General features: G+C 56.0%; 7 protein-coding genes across 7 annotated transcripts; 5 read left to right on the top strand and 2 right to left on the bottom strand.

Moving 5' to 3' along the window:
* Positions 1–69: 69 nt before the first annotated feature.
* On the top strand, positions 70–1,284 carry INS49_003846 (uncharacterized protein; the record flags this gene model as incomplete). The annotated part of the gene is made up of 2 exons (XM_043164636.1): positions 70–156; positions 217–1,284. The coding sequence occupies 2 exons, from the start codon at positions 70–72 to the stop codon at positions 1,282–1,284; spliced, it is 1,155 nt and encodes a 384-aa protein (XP_043018286.1).
* A 444-nt stretch (positions 1,285–1,728) lies between these two features.
* On the top strand, positions 1,729–2,157 carry INS49_003845 (uncharacterized protein; the record flags this gene model as incomplete). Its single annotated transcript, XM_043164635.1, has 2 exons — positions 1,729–2,097; positions 2,152–2,157. The coding sequence occupies 2 exons, from the start codon at positions 1,729–1,731 to the stop codon at positions 2,155–2,157; spliced, it is 375 nt and encodes a 124-aa protein (XP_043018285.1).
* Positions 2,158–3,708: 1,551 nt separating this feature from the next.
* Positions 3,709–5,417, top strand: INS49_003844 (uncharacterized protein; the record flags this gene model as incomplete). The annotated part of the gene is made up of 3 exons (XM_043164634.1): positions 3,709–4,001; positions 4,089–4,198; positions 4,363–5,417. 3 exons carry the CDS (start codon positions 3,709–3,711, stop codon positions 5,415–5,417), a joined length of 1,458 nt encoding a protein of 485 aa, XP_043018284.1.
* Positions 5,418–6,217: 800 nt separating this feature from the next.
* On the top strand, positions 6,218–9,007 carry INS49_003843 (uncharacterized protein; the record flags this gene model as incomplete). The annotated part of the gene is made up of 5 exons (XM_043164633.1): positions 6,218–7,050; positions 7,112–7,184; positions 7,648–8,106; positions 8,191–8,305; positions 8,373–9,007. The coding sequence occupies 5 exons, from the start codon at positions 6,218–6,220 to the stop codon at positions 9,005–9,007; spliced, it is 2,115 nt and encodes a 704-aa protein (XP_043018283.1).
* Positions 9,008–9,920: 913 nt separating this feature from the next.
* Positions 9,921–10,668, bottom strand: INS49_003842 (uncharacterized protein; the record flags this gene model as incomplete). The annotated part of the gene is made up of 2 exons (XM_043164632.1): positions 9,921–10,158; positions 10,253–10,668. 2 exons carry the CDS (start codon positions 10,666–10,668, stop codon positions 9,921–9,923), a joined length of 654 nt encoding a protein of 217 aa, XP_043018282.1.
* A 5,684-nt stretch (positions 10,669–16,352) lies between these two features.
* Positions 16,353–19,178, top strand: INS49_003841 (uncharacterized protein; the record flags this gene model as incomplete). Its single annotated transcript, XM_043164631.1, has 5 exons — positions 16,353–16,711; positions 16,769–17,344; positions 17,406–17,847; positions 18,213–18,255; positions 18,331–19,178. The coding sequence occupies 5 exons, from the start codon at positions 16,353–16,355 to the stop codon at positions 19,176–19,178; spliced, it is 2,268 nt and encodes a 755-aa protein (XP_043018281.1).
* A 343-nt stretch (positions 19,179–19,521) lies between these two features.
* INS49_003840 (uncharacterized protein) lies at positions 19,522–21,211 on the bottom strand (the record flags this gene model as incomplete). The annotated part of the gene is made up of 7 exons (XM_043164630.1): positions 19,522–19,618; positions 19,714–19,802; positions 19,906–20,012; positions 20,202–20,266; positions 20,401–20,779; positions 21,069–21,100; positions 21,165–21,211. 7 exons carry the CDS (start codon positions 21,209–21,211, stop codon positions 19,522–19,524), a joined length of 816 nt encoding a protein of 271 aa, XP_043018280.1.
* Between the last annotated feature and the right edge of the window lie 586 nt (positions 21,212–21,797).

The following is a 21,797-nucleotide window of genomic DNA, read 5'->3' as shown; positions in this document are numbered from 1 at the left end:
CCCATCAGCTCCCACCGCTGAACATCCCTCGTTTTTTGTTCCCGGACACCTTCCGTTCGCTTGTGAAGAATGTCGGCCGCATTGCTCTCTCTGGCTTGCTTGCCAGGCGCCCTTTCAGCAGTGCTTGACCTTCCAATATGGCTGAAGAATGGCTACGTGAGTCCTGCTGCGCGACATGCTCACTTGAGGATGAAGTTGTGCTGACGTGCAACCCAGTCGGTGGTTGATGTGGAGGTTGGAACACCCCCTGTCACGCATACCCTGCTGTTCGACAGTGGAAGCTCGACGACTTGGATGGTTGCCGCAGAGTGCGATGGGACAGCCCTCTGCCCCAACAACAGCGGATTCAACCGGACTGGATACAATGAGACGACTTCGTCCACATCCAACGCCACGGGCGCGTACGGGTCGATCGAGTATCTGGGAGGCGTGACGGCTGGTGTTGGCATGGAGGACGTCTTCACGTTCCCGTCCGCCCCTGACACGGTCTGGACCCAGACCTTCCTGGAGGCCTTCCAGTCCTCTTGGTTCAACATCCCAGCGGACGGATTCCTGGGCCTGGCCTTCAGTACCATCTCGGACGCCAACACGACGACCCTGGTGGAGACGCTCCTGTGGTCGGGCAAGCTTGACGAGCCCCGGTTTGGCCTCTACTACGGCGTCGAGCTGGAGAGCACGGGCGACAGCGCCGGCGAGGGAAGGCTCACGTTGGGTGGCTCGCACGAGGACACATACGTCGACGGCGATCTCGTCTGGACCAGCCTGTCGCTGCCTGACGAGCGCGCCCAGCTGTGGCGCGTCGACATGCTGTACGCAGTCGGCACGACGCCCAACAAGACCCAGTCGACCGTGACCCTCTCGGGCGCATGGGGCGTGTTCGACACAGGAGCAGGGCGGATCTCGGTGCCGGACCCGTTGATCGAGGACATCTACGCGAGCATCGGCATGAACTGGACCGCCATCACCGAAGGTGGCTACCTCCCGCTGTGCACCGAGTTCACGGACGCGTGGTCGATCGAGTTCAACATCGGCGACAGCATCAACCCAAGCACGCTCGTCCTCACTGGCGATATGCTCAAGAAGCCTGGGTTCGCGACGGGCGAGGACAAGTACTGCTGGCCGCCATTCGACCCCAGCGGCTCGGACGGGCTGTTCCTATTCGGTTCCGGCTTCCTGCAGATGCACTACACGGTGCACGACTTCGGTGGGTTCGAGCCGTCGAGCTACAAGGCGAGGATCGGGATCGGCGCGTTGAAGGACGAGTACAGGCCCGAGCACATCTGAGGATTCCTGGCCGCCGATATCCAGCCTACCTCTGTATTTCTTAGGTAGTCAAAAGGTGAAATAAGCGAACGGTCGAAAAGCTTGCATTCTGTATTCGATATCTGTGGATGTCCTGCTAGTGTAGTGCGTCCATGGAATTAGCAGGCGTGACACAATCGTCAACACCGCCGATGTGGCAGTCGCACTCGGGCAGCTGGGAGGCTACTTCCATGCACGCGACTTGCCATCACCAACCCAACCCAAACTAACCTCGAGTCCAGATTCGAAACAACGACACAAAGAGAATCGCAGCACTGGCCACATCTTATCGTTCGGATCCTCATTACAATTCTGGAAGGGGCTGCATCACGGCCCGTTTGCTTTCCAGCCGACGCCAACCTCTGTCGTCCACAGCTCCAAACGACTCCAATCCAGTCCACCGGGTCATCCGTCCCACCCAGCACCATGAATCCAGCCTTTAATCATCTTCGCCATCGAGGTTGGCAAAATTCACAGTTTCATCACGCGTCAGGGTCGCCGTTCCAAGTGTCCCATCAAACAACCTACCACAACTTCTCCCCTCCACCGCCATTGCCTCTACCGCCCCCGATACCTCCTGCGGCGTCATTGCCAATCACCTACTACGATACAAACGGCTCCTACTACCACGCATCACAGTACAACGCGGTACAAAGTCCTTGGAATGTGAACATGAGCCACTACGCTCCTGACCCCCAGCAACTACAGTCTGGGTACTATGACACCCAGTTTTCAGTACCGCCAACACCAAACAACGGCTATCATCTCCAGGACAAGTCAGACACACTTCCCCTTGTCCCCTTCAGTATCTGCTGTTGATAGCAGGGTCTTTCAGCTGACACTTCCCAGTCATAATCCTGCCTACGGGGCGAACCCCTTGCACTTGTGGCAGGCGTCGCCCCCACATTACCAAGACGTGAACAATCAGGAAAGACCACCGGCGGAGCGTCACGGCGAAGAGCCTCGAGGAAGGAAACGGCATTCACGATCCCAAAGCAGGCGCCTACAGAGTAAAGACCGAGCACACGGCGACGCACAACACCCGCCCGAGCCCTCAACACCAAAGCGAGGCTTTCCTCGAGCCGCCTCACGAAGGCGTCAAACTCAACCGCCATCGGAAGGGATTCTACAGTCAGCCAAGCGGATATCTCGAGATTTCTTCACATCTCCTCGGAATCCTGGCCGTGATGACAAACACGAGTCGGCAAAGTACCGATACGAGGATAAGGGTTGGATGGGCTCGCCCCGGGGTCGGAAGACACAGGAACACAGACAAGTCTCGAGGCCGACCACTCCTTCAACCAGGACAGTCCGGCGCCCATCGATTTCTAGAAAGCATGACTCAAAGCCCTCTATGCACGGCAAGCGTCCTTCGCAAACCACGTGTCCGCAACCACCACGCCGCAGCCATCGGGCACAAGCACGCGATTATAGTGCCCAACCAGTCAGCCCTTTGCAAACAGGTGCTGCAGAAGATACCACCAGTGGTCGTCCGCGTTCGAGTTCAGACCTGTCGGATCTTGATGGCAATAAGGAAATATCTAAAACGAATGGGTTACTCGACATATGGGACTCTACGGGAAACCCGAACTGGGAGGAAGAGACGTTTGCATTGTGCGACCTGGAACATTGTCGTCGCTGCGGAAAGTACTACGTGCCGATGAGGACGCTTCGACACAGTTGTAGATGAGGTCCTGAGCAGCACGGGCAAGCACTTTGCGGAAGGGATTCCGTGTTCCTTCGGGCGTCTAATCACTTCGCGGCTCTTCTTGGTGGGCACAGGTAGATCCACAAAGGGGGCCGACCGATTAGTGTGATTGTAGCTCCAGTTGGAGTGCTCGAACACACCGACGGACTGACGATAATGGAGGTCATCTGGATACCTAGGTGTGGTTACCAAAAAGTACTTGGGACTCGTCCCTGGTTTAAAACACTGAAAGGCTGCGTGGCATGAGTGCGCACAGGCGTGAGCTGAAAAGAAGTCAGTAGATAGGCGTGCTATGGTATGCACGCCGCCTCGGTCCTTAAAAAAAGACTTAGGAGGCCCCTAAGCGACCGCGAGGCTGCCCTCCCTTCCCCGGACCCGGAATCTGGCTGTGGACGCTCCAGACTCTTTGAGCACCCCCCGAACAGCTCTTTCTGCCCTCCAAAATTTTTCTTGCCAACACCGGGACGATGGACTGCACGGCAGCCATGGTTCTTTTCCTGTGATGCCAACCTCGTATGACAGCGCCACTCGAGAATCAGGATAGCAGACAGCGGTTGGTATCCCCAGTCTGCAGCAGTTGCAGAACAACTTTCAATCTTCTTTCCCGCCGAACTACTAGACATTCATTACACACTGACATACATCCACGACACAAAGTGACAAAAGTTTCACGGAAAGCTTTGTCGAGAGCAACCATCATGGACAATCGGCGCCCAATGCAGTTTCCCCAACCCGTTAGGGCCCCAGCAAGCATCAATTCACTCCCGACAGAGGTTTTGCATATCATCGCACAACACCTCGCCGTCGAACCTGATGTGACCACAGGAGACCAGACAGGACTGAGAAGGCGAAATCCGTGTCCACTTTGCCTGGTGTGCAGGAGGTTCTGCCCGACTGCCGTGCGCGCTCTGTACGAGTTCGTGCACATTACGGGGACCAAGCAATTGGAACTTTTCTTCAACACAGTCGAGTCCCAACCCGAACTAGGACAGTATGTTCGAAAGCTGTCTGTCAATCTCAGAATCTGCTGGTGCAATTCGAAAGGACGAAGTTGGGACGTATGTGACCAGTTGTACAGAGTCCTCAACACGACCACGAGACTGAAGTCGCTGTCACTCGACCTCAAGGAATGCACCAAGTGTTTCCGGAATAGCGGCCCGGAAGACATTGCTGCCGGAAGGCCAAATGGTAAGACACAGCCCATGAACTGTATTGCTCCTACGAACCGGAAACTTTCAGGGAGCTCAGTGTAGCTTTGAAAACTACCTGGCTTTTTATGTCCGAGAGTGTTTTTTGACCAATGTCGCACCGGCTTTGCTCCAGAACAAGAATCAACACTGACACAATCACAGACGGCTACGACACGTTCTACAAACGAGTAAGGGCGCGCATAGGGAATGATTTAAAAACTAAACGTCAAACATTCCTCCCAGTTCTCGAAGAATTCTGCTTCACAAGCAATGGCATACCATACATGCATTGTGTATTCTTTGCACTTCCGTCACTGAGAAGCGTAATCTCGATGAGGGACACAGGAGCGTGGTCAATGATCCTCGCCTCGGACTATGACATCGGAACCCAGAATCCTCACATCAAGAAACTCTCACTGAGGAGCTCTGCTCTCATCCCATCCGAGGCAGACGTCATACGCCGGTCCTTCCCGAATTTGGAGGAATTCGAGTTCTCAACCAATGCCCAGGAGATGAATTGCCAAGTGTTTCCAGGCGGACTCACTGAGGTCAATCCGGATCGGCTGAACCTAAGCGCCACTCTAGCCAAGATGCAACATCTCTGTTCTCTAGCATTAGGGCTACACTTCCGCAGAGCACCAGCGCTCGCACGAATCAACTTTCCTATGCACCTGGGCCCAGCCGGCGGCATCACCAGCCTGGGAGGGCTGCGCAACCTTACCTACCTGCAGATCGGGATGCACCACCTGATGTGTTACCGAGGCGAAAACAGCCAGCCCCAGGCTGAGCCCCTACCGCCCAGTGTTCTGCCGCCGAATCTCGAGCATTTGCAGCTCAACACGTGCCTTAGCTGCTGGGACAACCAAATCGCCGCCCTCTCGCGAGATGCGTGGCAGCAAACCTTGCCCTCGTACGCGGCCGGGGCGACGCTCACGTTCGTCAAGTACCTCGCGGCGTATGTGAGTGCCGGCTCTGGGCTCCCGGGCCTTAGGGACGTCCGCCTCTACTCCCAGACGGCGTGGTGGCTTGCCCATCGCGTGGACTACAGGACTGTGAGGCACTGCAAGGAGGAGGAGGGCCAGATCTGGAACGCGGGCGGCTTCGAGGAGTTCTGTGGGATCTCGCGCTTCGAGAACCGAACGCCTCGCATCCACTTCCGCGCGTACGAGACTGGCGAGTATGGTTGTGACCAGCATCAACCTTATGATGATCAATGAGGTGTGTGCTTCGCACAAGGGCTTGGAATGTGTACGGTGTTTGATGTGCGATGGCGACTCTCAAGCTTGGATTGTCTGGTCTGCCTGTGAATTCGCTTGATCTGGTTCAGCTTCAGTGGAATCGATTCAACTCTTTTCGGTGGCATCAGTTGAAGCCTTCCCAAGGGTTTGCAGAAGGGGAGGGGATGAACATGAGAAACGCCCCCGGAACAAATCTCATGTGATGGTTGCTGTCCTCTCTTTTGGATTGAGTCTTGCACTGAGGTAGCTCTTAAACTGAAGTATATCAGCAAGAAGCATAGTAGGGAGGACGCAGCGCGATGAGACAGCGTCACAGCTTTCTCCGTCATTAATTCAATTTTTGAAAAGGCTAATGAAAGAGGGGTTCGTTCCCCCAAGAACGTCAACTTCCTTCACGAAATGTCTGTGGAACCGCCCAGTTGATGTCACCTCGTTGGCTTGAGATGATGAAAGGCATCAGCGCATCATCATCTGTTCCGATAGGACGCTCCTATTTGTAAAGGCAGAGAGATAATGTATCCGCGTAGCAAACATCTACCGCAGCCAAGAAGCTAGCCGAGCTTCTTATTAGCGACACCTGCCCAAAGCGGGAAGCCCAATGCCGATCAACGGGCGCGCATCTGGCATTGCGCGATCGCTGCAAGTATTGTGGTGATGGCTAGGTAAAAGCCGTAGCAATGATATAAAGTGGATAGGCTGCCGCTGGATTTGCCGGGTTGGCCTGGTTTATCGTCGAGTAAGTACACTAACCGGAAGTCTCAACTCACCAGCCCGACAAGATGAAGATCACCTCCGACATCCTCCGCCTCATCACCGCAGCGATGGGCCTGCTCGCCACGACAGCCCATGCGCAGAACTCATCCACCGTCGGCCCCGAGAGAGGCTCTCTCGTCGTCGTGGGGGGCGGCTCTCTCAGCGACAGCATCTACCAGCGCGTCATCGACCTGGCGGGCGGCAGCGGGCCCGCCTCCTCCATCGTGGTGATCCCGACGGCTGACGGAGCGGACTCGCACGACCAGGACGCAGCTGGGGCGGCGGCGTTCAGGCGCCTCGGCGCGGGGAATGTCACGGTGCTGCATACTTACGACCCGGCCGTCGCGGACACGGAGGAGTTTGTCGCGCCGCTGCTGGCCGCGACGGGGGTGTGGTTCGGCGGCGGGAGGCAGTGGCGCCTTGTGGATGCGTACGCGGGCACAAGGTCTGAGGCGGAGTTCAGGGCTGTCCTCGAGCGCGGCGGTGTCATCGGAGGTTCAAGCGCCGGGGCGAGCATCCAGGGGAGTTTCCTTGCGCGGGGGGACACGGCAAACAACCAGATTATGGTTGGGGATCACCAGGTCGGGTTTGGGTATCTGAAGAACACGGCTATCGACCAGCATGTCCTGGTGCGGAACCGCGTGTTCGACCTGTTCGACATCCTGAAGGTCAGGCCTGAGCTGCTCGCGTTCGGCATCGATGAGAACACGGCGCTGGTTGTCTCCGGGAACGATGCTGAGGTCATCGGGGCGAGCTACGTCGCCGTCTACGACGGGGGGTTCTGGTCGAGGGAGGGCAGCGAGCTCAAGAACCTGCCTGATTCGTCTTCTATATTTTACTACTTGAGGAATGGTGATCGGTACGATCTTGGGGCACGAAAGGTGGTCGAGTCCACTGAGTAGGAATTACTCAGCGTACAGAAAACATCTCGATACAGCCATGCCTATGCAATTCATCCACGTTCCATTTGCTAGTCTCCTCGCTTGCTCCCGAGTGCGTCTCTCCTACATGAATATTGTGCTGTTTTGGGGAACTCTTTCGTGAGAAGCATGGCGCCATCCCCTAGTGAGTGGCGAGAGGAGCATTGCAGTTGCGGGACAAGAAAAGCCAAGATTTCTCGAGAACCGATGCGGCAGGTACATATGTGCGCTGACGGCTACAATTGTTTCCCCTCATGTTATCGACGATGGCCGTTTAGACACGGCTAATTAAACCATGCAGGGAAGTAGGCGGGACGCTTTTGCATGAACTGTCCAGGTATATGAAGTATAATTAACTCAACCTGACCTGCACCCGAGATTATCTTTAGTGTTGGCCCCCCTTCTTTACTAGTGACCACATTTAAGCCTAGATACAGTATTAAGCTGTTTCGCAGGTTGCTCACTTGACAATGCGTTTCTCAAAGCTCCTTTGGACATGTTCGGGTCTTGGCTCCATCGCACTGGGTCATACACAGGCCAGCAAGGGGCAATATGACGGACACAAAGTGGTCCGCGTCAAGACGGACGGACGGCCAAATGCAGTGCTGAAGAGGCTTGCCAGCATATCCTTGGAGCCGTGGAAGGAAGAAACCGTGGGCAGCCACTTCGATGTTGTCGTCCCACCCGAGAAACTGGCCCAGTTCGAATCCCTCAAACTCAGGAGTACCATCCTTCATACGGACCTTGGAGAGTCCATCGCCGCAGAATCCGCTTCACAGAGCACGTGGAAGAGACAGGCTGACGATCTCTCGTGGTACGACACGTACCACCCATATAAGGACCACATTCAATATTTTGAGGACCTCCAGGCGTTGTTCCCAAACAACTCTGAGTTGATCTCTTCTGGTACATCCTACGAGGGCCGGGATCTCTTTGGTATTCACCTGTGGGGTGACGCCGGCCCGGGAAAGCCTGCAGTGCTCTACCATGGTACTGTACACGCTCGGGAATGGATTACAACCTTGGTGAGAGGCATTCATATTCTCTGGCGAATCATGTGGCTGACTTGGTTGACCTAGACCGTTGAGTATCTCACGCTGCAGCTCATCCACGGCTACAAAGGGGGCGACAACGATACCCGCACTGTTCTGGACAGCTTTGACTTCTACATCGTCCCGATAGTCAATCCCGACGGTAAGCAGCAAAGAAACGAAAAAAGACAGCTGCCATCAAAGCCCTGCATCAAGCTCACATACAGCAGGGTTCGTGTACACGCAAACCACCGAACGACTGTGGCGCAAGAACCGCCAGCCCGGACCAGCAAACTCGACCTGCGTGGGGCGCGACATCAACAGGAACTGGGAGTTCGCCTGGAACCCGACATCAAGCGGCGCCTCGGCCGACCCGTGCGGGCAGACGTACGGCGGGGAGGCGCCGTCAGACTCGCCCGAGAACAAGGGGCTCGACGGGCTGGTGCGCGAGCTGCGCGACAGGGTCGGCATCAAGCTGTACATCGACTGGCACAGCTACGGGCAGTACTTTTTGTTTCCCTACGGCTACAACGAGACCATCTACCTCCCGCAGCTGGGCAAGTGGAGCAGGACGGGCTCGCTCATGAGTGAGGAGATCCGCGACAGCTCGGACCGGAGGACGACCTTTACGTTTGGGCCTGGGGGTGCGATTCTGTACCGGTCTGTGGGCAACTCGCGTGATCATGTGTATGCCATTGGAGGGGCGGACTTCTCGTGGACGATTGAGTTGCCTGACACCGGGGACTTTGGTTTTGTTCTGCCGCCTGAGCAGATTCGGCCGACTGTTGAGGAGCAGTGGGCTGGACAGAAAGTTCTGTACAGTCTTCTCAACGAAGTCTTCTTTGACGATGAAGGCCCTGCATAAAGCAGAACATGTGAGTTGCAATAGATCCAGGGCAGGGTGAGTCCTTATGGAAGTTGATAGATTGAGAAATTGAGATTCAGTACACTTGTCTATGCCTAGATATGACGTTCCATGGCTACGTGGGCATCTTTGGTTCAGGATAATTCTCATATTTCACCCGCTGCGTGAGGACTGACCGGAATTATGAAGTAAATCTACCTACTTATACAGCTCAACTGTGACAGATTTACTATCAACCAAGGACGTAATACCGGCGGCATACCTCGCAATTCATCTCCCTATGAAAATACTCTGGTTTGTGGCCCACATTCGCTCAAGATACCCGGCTCTGGCGGTGGTGCATCAGTGTTTCAGCACCAACCATTTTGCTTCTTTTCAATTTCGGGAGTTGTGAGGGCTCAGAGAGTGCTGTATGAGCCCATCTTGACATCAGCGTGTGACATCTTAAAGATCAAAGAGGCAGATAGCCACTCATACCATTTTGACGAGAGAATAGACACAGACACCTAACGAAAGAGTCGCCGTGTTGTAGCTGAAGGTTACATACCGGTAATGTCACACGAAATTCGGTCATGGCACGACATGCCGAAGACTAAACCCAGCACCTCGAATAAACAGATGTACTGCCGCTACGCGACTCATGAGACAGATCTTCACCTTGATGGTTTGATGTCACTGATTCGTGAGATGAGAGGCTCAATTTTGTGAATAGGAGGCTCCTGGACTTGACTGTGAGATATGATGAGACAGGATACACGATGATCCCAGATAGTGTGAAATATCGTGAAGACATATTGAATAATGATATAATTAGGTGGTGCTCTGGTTTCATCAGGCTCCGGGTTCATACTGAGCTGTTTCGTTGACATTATGTGCTCCTGTGAGCACAAAGCTAATCCTGCCCAGTCTGGTCTCACCACGATCTCCACCCCCGCGCCAGCGCCTCCTCATAAGGCTCGTTCAACTGCTCATCCTTGAGCAGCAGCATGTCGTACATCCTTCCCTGCACCGTCCCGGAGCCGTCATACTCCTCCGGGTCCGGGCACACGGGCAGCCTCTGCGTGGCCGTCTGCGCGACGATCTCGAGCGTCTCGTCCAGCGGCTCCCCACCCCCTTCCAGCTCGATCTCCTCCGGGGTGCTGGCGGCGGAACTGCACGAAGATCAGGTCGTCGCCCTCGGGCCAGTCGGGCTCATCGCAGATGAAGAGCACGTCGTGGTGGCATACCGTGGGCGGGCGCAGGTACGAGGGCACCAGGCCCGGGAGGCGCTGCCTGGTCGTGGAGGCGGCGATCTCGCTGCTGGTGCTGCCCCTCCAGCCGATCGGGTTCCGCAGGGCCTCGGTCTGCTCGGTGTAGAGGCCCCTGGACGCCCTCTCGGCGTCGTAGTGCTTCTTGCAGTGCTCGACGGTGGCCCAGGGCGCAAAGTAGACGTCCAGGCGGTAGGCGGTTGTCTCGGGGGCGTAGCTGGACTCGCACAGGGCCCTGAGGAGGTCCGCGGCGTCGAAGAGGTCGGGCGAGGAGGTGTCCGGGCATGTGACGTAGATGGCGAAGCTGTACAGGGGGGGCAGGGGCTGGTCCGAGGGCGCCCAGAAGACCATCAGCGAGACGTTGTTGGCGTGGTCGCGGAACGGGATCTCGTGGATCTTTATGCACCGACTCATCTTTGGCGGCCGGGTGCCGTTGACTGGGGGCGTGTGAGGCAGCACATGTGCGAGGGCATCCCGAGGTCACAGGTGAGATCAGACCTGTCATTGTCTGGTCCTTAAGTAGATAGCTGGGCTGGGCTGATGTGCTTAGGCCGTGCAGCTCTAGCTGCTGGAGCTGCACGTGACTTCCAAGGCTCTTTCCCTCCCTAGGTACAGGTAGCACCGCAGGATCTACATGCAAGAGCTCTGCCTCTTGCCAATGGGACAACGTGCTGTTGGGAATGTTCCGTCCGAGTGTCCTCGGAAAAGACACAGAGCCTGCTTCTTCCCGGGCTTCGAACAGCAGTGTTTGCGGGCTGCGGGCCGCGTCTCCTCCATTTGCATTCCGCTTCCCAAGACCCCTAGACATGTGCGTGTGCACGGAAACGGCACTGCTTATGTTTTGGGCCAGCTTCGACGGCTGGGGATCCGCTTGACGTTTGCCACAATCTCTCCACTTGTTCTTGCTTCGTTTCATTGTGCAAGGGAGGCTTCAAGTTCTCCCCAGTTCCCGCTGACTTGAACCCCTCAGGTACTTCTATATTCCCCACACAAGGCCATCTGGGCTACCGCGGGAACAATTTATCTGTCTCACCTCGCCATCCTCTGCCCGAGCTCGGTTGTATGGCAAGATCTACCGAGGTCCATATCTCACCATACCCATGATGGATACCGAGACTTGGTATGCGGTCCGAATCGGGTACGAATGAGATGCACTGTGCTGAAATCATAGCATCTCAAGACATTGGAGAGCTGTCCATTCGTGGTCTTCTAATTTTCCTCTGCTTATCACCCCTGCTCTGACCACGCGTCGCCAAGTGTCAAATAATGAAGAATTTCCCCACGAAAACGCCCCCGCAATCTCAAATTCGTAGAGCTGGCGTTGTGCTGGATGTTTTCCTGCCGTCGGAAAGAGCCTAACCTTTTCTGTCGTTTCATCATGTTTGTTGTGGCAATATTGGAGAATAACTGCTAGGGGTCGGTCGCATTCGCAGGTTACACCAATCCTTCGGAGTACCCAAGCAGGCATTGAAGCGAATTGTATTGGTTGGCAGGAGATGATATCAGCTGAACCACGAGCCTCTAAAAATGAAATACCGGTATATCACTTTCCGAGAATTCCCCTTCCCAAAGGACACTGTCAGTGCTTTCCAAGCCAGTCTCTTCACAATCATTTTCCTAGCCTCACATGGTGTCGTCATACGAACATCCGGCAAGCTCAAATTCTACAACATCCCTAGAAAATATGATAGTATTATCTATACCCATGCTTGCAATTTTAAAGCTCGGACTGTTCCTCCTTTGGAGAAAGCACGCCATTTCGTGGGCCGAGCAATGGACTCAGGAACTCACGAGAGGTGAGCAACATGAATATCACATCACGCCTGGGAGATTAAAAAAGTACTTATTCGTTTCGAAAACTACATACTTCCTAATACATAATCACACGCAGAATCACACGGATTGCAACACCACAACATGGATTTTCATAGAAGGCCCGTGCCATATCTTCTCGTTAACACGGACTTCGACGCATCACATCACCAACCCACCGACACCATGGATTCTGCTTTCGTGGGCACTACTACTGAGTAGCGATCTCATGAGGTCTAACACCAAGTCATACGGCTTCACCGGTTTGCTTGAAGATTGACAATATTTTGATGCCTCCGCTTGTCTAGCCCGGTCCGTATGCGCAAATCAATAACCCAAGATAGGTCGACGTACTAGGTAAGTATCCTGTCGCCCCAGGAAGACAGGGTAATCAACACGCGCGGCACTCCGTGTTCATCTACGGTCACACCTGTGCTCAATCCGCTTCGGCCAAAACTCGAACTCGAACTCTCCCACCTTTTGCGGCCCATGGAGCACCCGCGGATAGCTATCCGATGGCCTCTTCGAACTTGAAGCAAACGGCATCACGTGGTGCCGTTCTCTTTTCCTGTTCTCCCCCGGAGGAAGGGAGAGGGCTCGCACTCGCCGCTCTCGTGCTGATCACAGACATGGTTATTCTACCTCTCCTCGTCATGAGGAGAGCACCCACGGCTGAGCACTGCGCTGCCCATTGGCTTCATGACTCTGCCGCTCGCTTCACATCTCTTCACACTTGATCGATCCTCGCCTACGCCGGCTTTATGTACTTCCCCATTTGTCGAGTTGGGCAATACCAACGCACGATGACTGATTGAATAGCCGCAAAGAAGCTCGCATGGGCGTCTGCGGTGACCATATCAGCCGCCACCATCGCGCAGGCTGATGGAGTGGGCTATGGCATCAGATCCTACCCCCCAAGTACCTGCGGACGACGATGAACCACCGCGCACCACCCAGGCCTTGGCTCGGCTGGCTCGGCCCCCGTCGTCAGGTCGTCAGGCATGCGCACGTAAGGCTTGCACGAAGCCCGTTCGCCTGAAGCTGGCCTCCTACGACTAGTTAGTGGCGCTGGATCGCCATTACCACGATCGCCTTAGTGCACGTCTTCTTCGCCATGTCAGATGGCAATATCACCCATTTCGTCATCGATGGCCGCGCTGAGAAGCCGATACCATGTATCAGTTGTGGGAAAGTGTTTCGAGGATACCCGACTGACCAGCGCAAGTCAGGGCTTGGTGGTTGACGGCTTCTATATCCTCCCGAGGTCGCCCTCGTGGTGCCCTAAACTTGCCGCTTCTCTGCTTCCCGGCCATTGGTGTTAGATGATGGATGCCGCGATGGGGTAATTTCCCAAGCCCGCGAAGCCCGTAGGAAGGATCTGATCAGGCGCGCAGCGCCGTTCAAGAGCAGAGATACCGTACGCGTGAAGACTGAAGCCATTAATGCTGCGTTGAATTTGTCCACTAGGCGCTTAACTTGGCTTCGGGCATCTGCTTATCGTTGGAAATGCGTGAGTGCCTGCTCAAGTCAGATAGCTGCGTTGCAGTACTTACGTTCGCCGCCTTTTTTGTTGGGCATCCCCTATAGTTTCAGCAGTCCGTTGTTTGCGAAAGGACAGCCGGGCGGTTTAAAATTATAGTAGCCGGGAGCGAATTTACGCTCTGAAAGAGCCTGTTACTTGTCACATATTGAGAAAATCATATAGACAAGTTACTTCAGTATTTCATATGTACGGGCGTACCTCGACCACTTTAGCAATACTGCTCAGTTGCGAGTCGACCTTTTGGGGATCATGCTCACACGAGGCAAGCAAGATCAACAGCTGGTTCCGAGAATGGGAAGAATCTCTTTGGGAGCACCATGAAGATGCCCATTGTCCTTCCTCGTTTGATTCCGCGAGTCCCATATTGATCATACCCAGAGTCGACCACAATGCCATCAAGCATCAATGATACTGTGCGCGTTCTTGCAGTGGAACGAATAAACTGGCTGCAGCCTGACCGAGGCGCACCTATGATGCTCGTCACGCTGGTGAAAATGCCCGCATCTTACGAGGAAGACCTACATTGCTACCACGATTCCGACATGGCCAGGTAGGAGCCCGTTGCCAGCATATCTTCAGTAGGCTCTGCAAAAATTGAGTCGAATGCCGCAGGGGCAACGTAGCCAGAAACTCGTCTCAGCCTTCAGTGGGCATGTGGGGAAGAAGCAGTGTCGAGACACGGATCCGAACGGCGCGGAGGCTGGAGAGCCGCCTCACTCAAGGACGCGCCCCAGGGTGTCGTTGCTGGGGATTTATGTCTGCAGTGTAGTGGCGACCATTGCGCTCGGACTGGAATTCATTTTGGCAAAGCGTGCGATCCTTGCGTAGTTATTAGGCCAGGAATGGTAAGCGAGCTGCACCACTTGGTGTTCAGTCATCATCAGAGGACCGAGCCCATCTGATCGGGTATCTCGGGTTGCGGGTTGGTAACGGGAGTTGCCCAAGAGGACCCTCACAGAGGAATAGTCGGCGCAAGCCGACGTTAGGATGCGGCTGATTGGCCGAGACCGTTCGCTGTTTGGAAATTTGGCACGATGTAGCGCTGCTCGGGCGGCGTAGTGACGGGAGTGAAACGAGAGCAGTCGAGGGTCCAGACGAAGATGCACTGGACGCACTCGGAAGACGGGACGAGACGTGGACGGACGGAACAGTTGAACCATGGACGCGGTACCGTCCGAACAAGATGGGTCAGAGGTGTTGGACTGCGGGTAAGAAAGCCGGGGGATGACAACCTAAAGTCGACAGACTTAGAGTTTTTTATTAAACCTTGGAAGATACGTAGATGTCGAATTTGATGCAACGTAGCCAACGTATCTTTAGGCAGTTCGAGGTAAGGCGAGGTACGGCCAGCAGCTGCCAGATATTGCCAAGGCGAGATCGAATTCTCCGCCCTCCGAGCCGGGGTGTAACCTGACGTATGTAGAAGGTCGGTCTGCCAGATCTCGCAGACTTGAGTGGCTGGATTGTGACTGTTCGGGTTGCCATCGTTGGGGGCATGCCTGGTTGGGAACATAGCCGTCGGTAGTGGTGGCTCCATAGTGCACAAGTGGCCCTGCCAGCTCCTTCCCCTTCCCCGGATTTATGAGGGGGGGACGGAAGGAGGTGCGACGGGAGCTGTTCAGGAAGGGCAGTCGAGGGACGTCTTGTGATGGGGTTACGGGGACCAAAGGCCGGTGCATGTTTGCGGGAGGTACATATCCCCTGCTGCCCCACCCCCGCCCATGCATCCCCACCTCCCCTTCCCACTTGGGAGGATTTTTAAGGTTCCATTGGGGGCAAGTACCAAGGTACTTTGAAACGGTCAGGCCCTTCCCGCCGTGGCCGTCCACTCACCCCCAAGTTTCTCGGGCTTCGTTTGGCTCTGCTCTCCTCTTTGACGCGGCATTACCGTGCACACACTTTCGGCCTCGAGTTGTCCTGTATCGAGCCTGGATGATCTGAAATAATTGGCGCGTCTGTTTGGATTGGATTGGACTTGGACTGGATTGCAGCGGACCGGACTGGACTGGGTCCTGGGTGGATTCAAGCTGCTTACGTGCGCAGGTGTCGACATCCACTCGCCGCCGTTGGAAACCAGATCTCAGGCCGACCTCAAAGCCGAACCTCGATCCAGTTGACCTCGCCCGTACAGCAGCAACTGTCGTCCCACGCCACAAGCCCACGCCACGGCAAAGCTTCCGATTTCAGCTCGGACCGACTACGTACACGCAGCTTGACTCTTGACTCGATTTGACTCGACTCGGCTCGACTCGAACTCGACACTGGCCCATTGTCCCAGGCCAACCTAGCATGGCCCAGTCCGACTGACGACTACTGGTAGACCCGACGGCCGGATTTGACGCGTCCGCTACACGTGCGAGGGGACTTCAGTACTGTGCCTGTCTCTCTGCCTGTCTGTATGCCTGCCTGTCTTCCCGAGGTTGTGCCCCGAATCCACCTCACCTCTGCTGGAGCTGCTGTTCTTGCCCAGCCTCATGATCCATCTATCCACCCAGCATTGTTTGAGACAAGCCCCATCCTCCTGCTGTTAGTCTATTAGACTCGATGACCAGGCAGGACGGACTGCCCAAGCCGTAGTCAGGCGAAGCTGCTTGCCTGCCCTGCCCTGGCTCTACGTCTACATCCCTGAAACTTTTCTCCATTCGTCTTCCCCATCACTATCCATCGTCTTCGCCTCGCCTCGGCCCTCACTTCTTCACCCCGGATCTCGTTATCGCACGCACCAGATCCACACCCGCGTCCAATGGATCGCCCCAAGGCTTCAGCCGACTCCGTCACTGTCAAGCCGGAGCAGCAGTCCCCTCCTATAAACTCCACCAGCGCCAACGCCAATGGCAACTCCTCCGCCCGCACCCCGGACCTCTCTCTCGTCACGTCCCTCTCGCCGAGCCAGAGCCAGAATGGCCAGACCAACGGGCCCCAGAGTGCGTCCCCACTCAACGAGCAGCGTGCTTCCAAGATAGCCGCCTGCCTGTCCTGTCGCAGGAGCAAGGTTCGCTGCGAGAAGGGCGTCGACCCCGTCCGCTGCCGCCGCTGCGCACAGACCGGCTCCGAATGTGTTCGCCCGACCTTCAACGTTGGGAGGAGGAAAGGTGTCAAGAAGTGAGCCACCATGCCAGGTCCTTAACTACCTCGTACTGATGCTGACCAACATTTCAGCAAACGCAAGGGCCTGGAGAAGGCCCTCTTCCAGGTAGAGGAGGCTATCCGAAGAGCAGGGCCCGGCGTGCAAGGTGCCGACGCAGGCAAGGCTATCAATGAACTCAAGGCCATGATAGCAGCTGGCCAGGGTGCCCACCTGAACAGCTCCGGGGACAGCAACAAGCGGCCTCGTCTCAGCACCGCAGCCTCTAGCGAGCTGCAGGACTCCTCGTCCGAGGAAGAGGAAAGCCCCAGGCCGCGCAAGGACTCCCACCGCCGCCGCACGTCGACCTTCTCTCATCACCAGGTGAAGCCCGAGGAGCGGCTCGCCGTCGACGATGCGGAGAATCCACTGCAGTTGCTGGCCAGGGCGTCCAATCTGCATTTATCCCCCGTTTCTAGTCACAGCCAGTCTCCCGGGACAGCGGCCTCACAGGCCCCGGCGAGCGTTGTCGTCGAGGAGAACGACCCCGAGATGAGATACGTCGAGAGCTTCTTCGGGACAGTCCACTTCAATGTCGACCGCGGGGAAGGCTACGATCCAATCGAATTGGGCCTGGTGACGGAGGATGAGGCCGAGAGGCTCTTCGACTTGTGAGTGACGGCGCTTTCGAGGTTGCTAAACAGTGGCGGCTGCTGACATTCGCCCTTACAGTTTCCATAGGAATCTTGCCCACACGCGCTGGGGTCTAGATCCTGTCATCTACACCGTACCATGGACACGGTCTCGTTCCTCGTTCCTCTTTACGTCCATCATGGCTGCCGCCGCCTTGTTCATCGAGTCTGCCGGCGCTTTGTCGAAGCGACTGTCTAATCATTGTAGGTGGCTCACGAATAAGGTCATCGAGAAACGGCACAGGTCCACAGAGATCGTTCTGGCTTTCATGATCAACGTCCCTTGGATGGGCCCAGGCGTACACAGCACCGACGACGAGACATGCTGGTACGTCTCATTGGCAACAACTATTGCCATAGATCTACAGAATTCCAAGGTTTCAATGCCAATGGAGGCATTTAAGAACGGCGTCTCCGGAGACCTGGCGAGGCAGGACTGCATGGATCCGGAGCTTGCCCTGAGGCTAGGCGGCTTCAAGAGCGTCGACCCCAACTCGGAGCTTGGGCGGAGGCTTGTACGACGAAGGGAACGATGCTGGATTGCCCTCTTCGTTCTCGAACGAGGAATGTGTCTGGCTCGTGGCCGACCCTCCACACTTCCAATGACACCGCTGATTAGGAAATGTGATCGATGGCACATATCGGACATAGCAGACCCCATGGATGGGCACTTAGTATCTATGGCCGTATTACGGCGGGACTTGGACGACCTGTTCGCCACGATCCGATCGTTATGTGATGGAGCCAAAAGTGGGCTGACAGACGGATCTCTCATTGCCCAGTCGTGAGTGATTGCCAACCCCAGAGCCGACTCGGCGGTTTTCGACTAACTTCGCGAAGGATCCAGAGCACGGTCGACAAATTCTTTGAGCAGTGGCACCTTGAGTGGGGTATGACTTTGGGTGGCACAGGACCTCGTGAGCCTTCCTTATCATATCATCCTTTGATTGTCGCTGACTTTGTAGAACACCGCCTGCCTCCCTACGTGGAGGTGCTTGTAACGCACACCCGGCTTTCCATCTATAGCAGCGTCATAAACCACCCTACCGCACCACTCGAAGTGCGCCACTTCTTTAGGACGGCCGGCCTCTCGGCAGCTTTGAACGTGATGCGTGCTGCGGTCCAGGGCGAGTCTCAGCTTTTCTCGATGCCCAACAACACCGCCATAATGGTGTCGTTCGCAGCTTGTTTCGCCCTAAAGCTGAGCACACAAATGTCAGGAGGGAATAGCAACAGTGTACTCGCGCCAAGCGTGAGGACACTGATCGAGGAGACAGCCGACATGATGGAGAAGATCGGAAACATCACAAAGCACCGACAGGGTATGGGGCGGCTTTACGGAAGGTACCTGAGGCTCCTGGTAAAGAAAGAAGCCAGTGCTGTAGAGACCGCAGGTCCTTCGCGTCACGGACAGGGTACACCACGGCCAGCGGCAGCATACACCGAATCTGCACGCCAAGCAGCGGGCGGCGTTGCGTTTTCGCACCAGTCCAACACACGGACGGGATCGGGGGCCAGCATGAACCAGGGCGCATTTGCCATCCCCCAGCCACCGTCAGCGGGCCTAACCGCGGCATATGACACGCCGGGTTGGTCGTCGCACCCGTCAGACCTGTTCCAATTCTCGGCTATGAGCGATGATCAAATCGTGGAGGCGCTCAACAGGACGGGGGGCGAGTTCGACCCAAGTGGGTTCGGCAGTGGCATGGGCGGGATTGGGGCAAACGGCGGCGGGAGTGGGTTCACCTGGGAGGATGCGACCAACTTCGATTATATGTTGAACTGGAACAACCTGCCAGACTATGGGCTCTAAGAGGGGGCTGGCTGTATAGTGGACGTGGGCCACTGTGTAATAAAACTGGCTGGCGATGAAAGACGTGCCGTTGCTGCTGGACTGTTCGCGTTTTCTCGAGCAAGGGATTCGCATGAAATCTTGCATATAGCATGGTATATTGTATTCGAAACGATGCATTTAGTCCGGGACGACAAATCCGAAATGAGATAAACTCGAGACGATACCGACCGTGTAACATTAACCAACACACAGTATCTATGCTGACCAAACGCCGCGACCACCATGAACGCAAGCATGCATGCGTGGATGTGAGATAGAGCGGGGCAAAACTCGCCTCGCGAAAGACACTCAGGCAAGAACCTCAGACCTTGATCTCCACGGGCGGGGCGCCGACCGCCCTCCAGTTGACCAGGTCCTGCAGCTTCTCCATGAAGACGAACGTTAAGATCGTGTGCGGGCTGTTGAGAGGAGAATGGTGTCAGTTTCAGCGGCCTCCACAGTCATCAAGAAGGGGTTGGGAAGGGTAGTCACAGCTCCTGGTTCTGCCACTCACGTCAGGCGCAACCACGCTGGCGTCCAGCCCTTCATCAGGAACAGGGGCCCCTCATTGCGCAGACCTTGCGTCGTTATCTGGAGGAGGCTCTGATTGTTGTTTGTCAGCTGGATTTCCACCTGGGTCGGCCTCCACCGCGAACACCGGGGAGGAAGGACAAAGGTGACGGAAATAAAGGACGGGCAGCCTTACCGATGAGCCGGCGCCAGACTTGCTTGCGGCCTGGACACGGCTCTTGAGCACGTCGGCGGGCGCGCAGATGGTGGTGGCCACGGTGCCCGCGACGAGGCTGGACAACACTGCAGCAAAAGGAGTCAGCCAACAAAGAACTGAGGAAGAAGTTTCATCTTGATATAGGGAGGACCAGGCCGCCGTATGGCCATGGCTTGTTTCAAACTCTGCAGCTCAAAACTACCTTTGAGGTACAGGCTAGAGATAGGAAATCGATTTTCCAGAGAGGGTAAAAATTGTATCCGGAAGCTGCTTACTGTGCGTCTTGACGTCGTCCTGTAGTGAGGTGTTTGCCAGGAGGGCGCGCTTGGCGGCGGTGTACCTGGCAGATGTGTTAGTCAGGAGTGATCTTGACCCCTTTCCCATCCCGGGATCAAGCATCAACCGGCCCTCTCTCGCAATCGACGGCAAGAACCTGGACTCGCGGATACACGCCAACACAGAGAAATAACCTACGGCGCAATCTGCCCAACATTCATAAGCACGCTCCGCACAACCGTGGGGCCCAGCCCGCGCGCGAAGGTAGCAAGGCCCTCGTCTCGCGCGATGCGCCACAGCCCGCGGATGGCGTCCGGGTGATTTGCTCGCTCCGAGGGCGGCTTGGCACCATCGGCGCACATTCGGACCAGGATGACCTCTGCCGGGTTGCCGATGACGCCCGCGAGGCCGCCGGCCAGGCCCGCGGCCCCGATGGTGCTCCAGAAGGAGAGCTGCCCAGTTGGGGATTTTGATTTCAAGTGCTGGGCGAGGAGGCTGTACAGGCCGAAGCGGGCGGTGGAGTAGGTTGACTGGCGGAGGATGGAGGCGGAGAGGCCGGTCCAGAGGGAGGGTATTCCTATCAATGGGTGAGTGTGTGTTTCTGCATGTTGGTGTGGGTGAGTGGAAAGGCTGTATTCACCGTCGCGAAGGGCAAACGTTGACAGTGTCTTGAGCATGGGGGCTCGCGTGTGCATTACTTGCATCCGGCTTTGCTCCCTCTGTCAGTCCGTGTTCTTGTTTAGTCCAGCGTGGCAGATGCCATGTCGGCTTACTATTTTGTCTGGTCCAGTGGGTGTGCTGCATGATGCTGTCGTCAATTCACACTCGCCATACTGATGCTCTTGGCATTGGGGTTGACAACTCACTGAAGCACACGGCCATCGAGGCAGCGGCACCACTGGCGTCAATCAAATTAGCATGTGTTGTTATCCTGCCCAATTTGACTCCTGGGGCAAACTCACCCGAGCCACCAGGGCTGCTTCTGTTTTTCTCTCTCTGATTTGCTCATGGTCTTCCAACGCTCACGATGGCTCCAGTTCAGATCATGTCATGTCAGGTCGGGACAGACAGGACAGACCCCTGACCTGAGAAATAGCATTATTGTCCCCCATTCCTACGGTTCTCTGTTCCTGGACCGTCTACTTCAGACGCCGGCCCACGTCTCACAGCCTCCAGTCGGTTCTCACAAGTAGATACAGAGCGGATGGTCCGACTCGCCCGAAGCCCGGCCCGACACAATCTCGGCCGTGTTCCACCCCACTGCGACCCAGCCACGAATCCCCCCAGCTGCCCCTAAGCACAAGCTCCGCGGCTTTTCCGGCCGGTGGTTTTTCTGCCCGCCGCACCTTCATGTGCCAGTTCCGGGCCACAAGCCCCCCACAGCAGCTGCTCAGCTCCTTCAAGAGCACATGGGCCCCCACCTGCTTGCCGTTGTCGCTGCGCGCTTCGGCCCAACGGCGTGCGACGAGACGATGATGCAACCAGGGGGGTGCCAGAACATCGTGCCATTCTCGGCCCTTTCTTGGCTCGCTCAATTGACCTGTTTCGTGCTTACCCGTGTTCCTACGCTCACACTTTTATTACATGATCAAGTA

The sequence above is a fragment of the Diaporthe citri genome (genome assembly GCF_014595645.1).
Source record: "Diaporthe citri strain NFHF-8-4 chromosome Unknown scaffold_11, whole genome shotgun sequence".
NCBI lineage: Eukaryota > Fungi > Ascomycota > Sordariomycetes > Diaporthales > Diaporthaceae > Diaporthe > Diaporthe citri.
The sequence above is the reverse complement of the archived record's forward strand: the minus strand, read 5'-3'. Positions and strand labels throughout refer to the sequence as shown.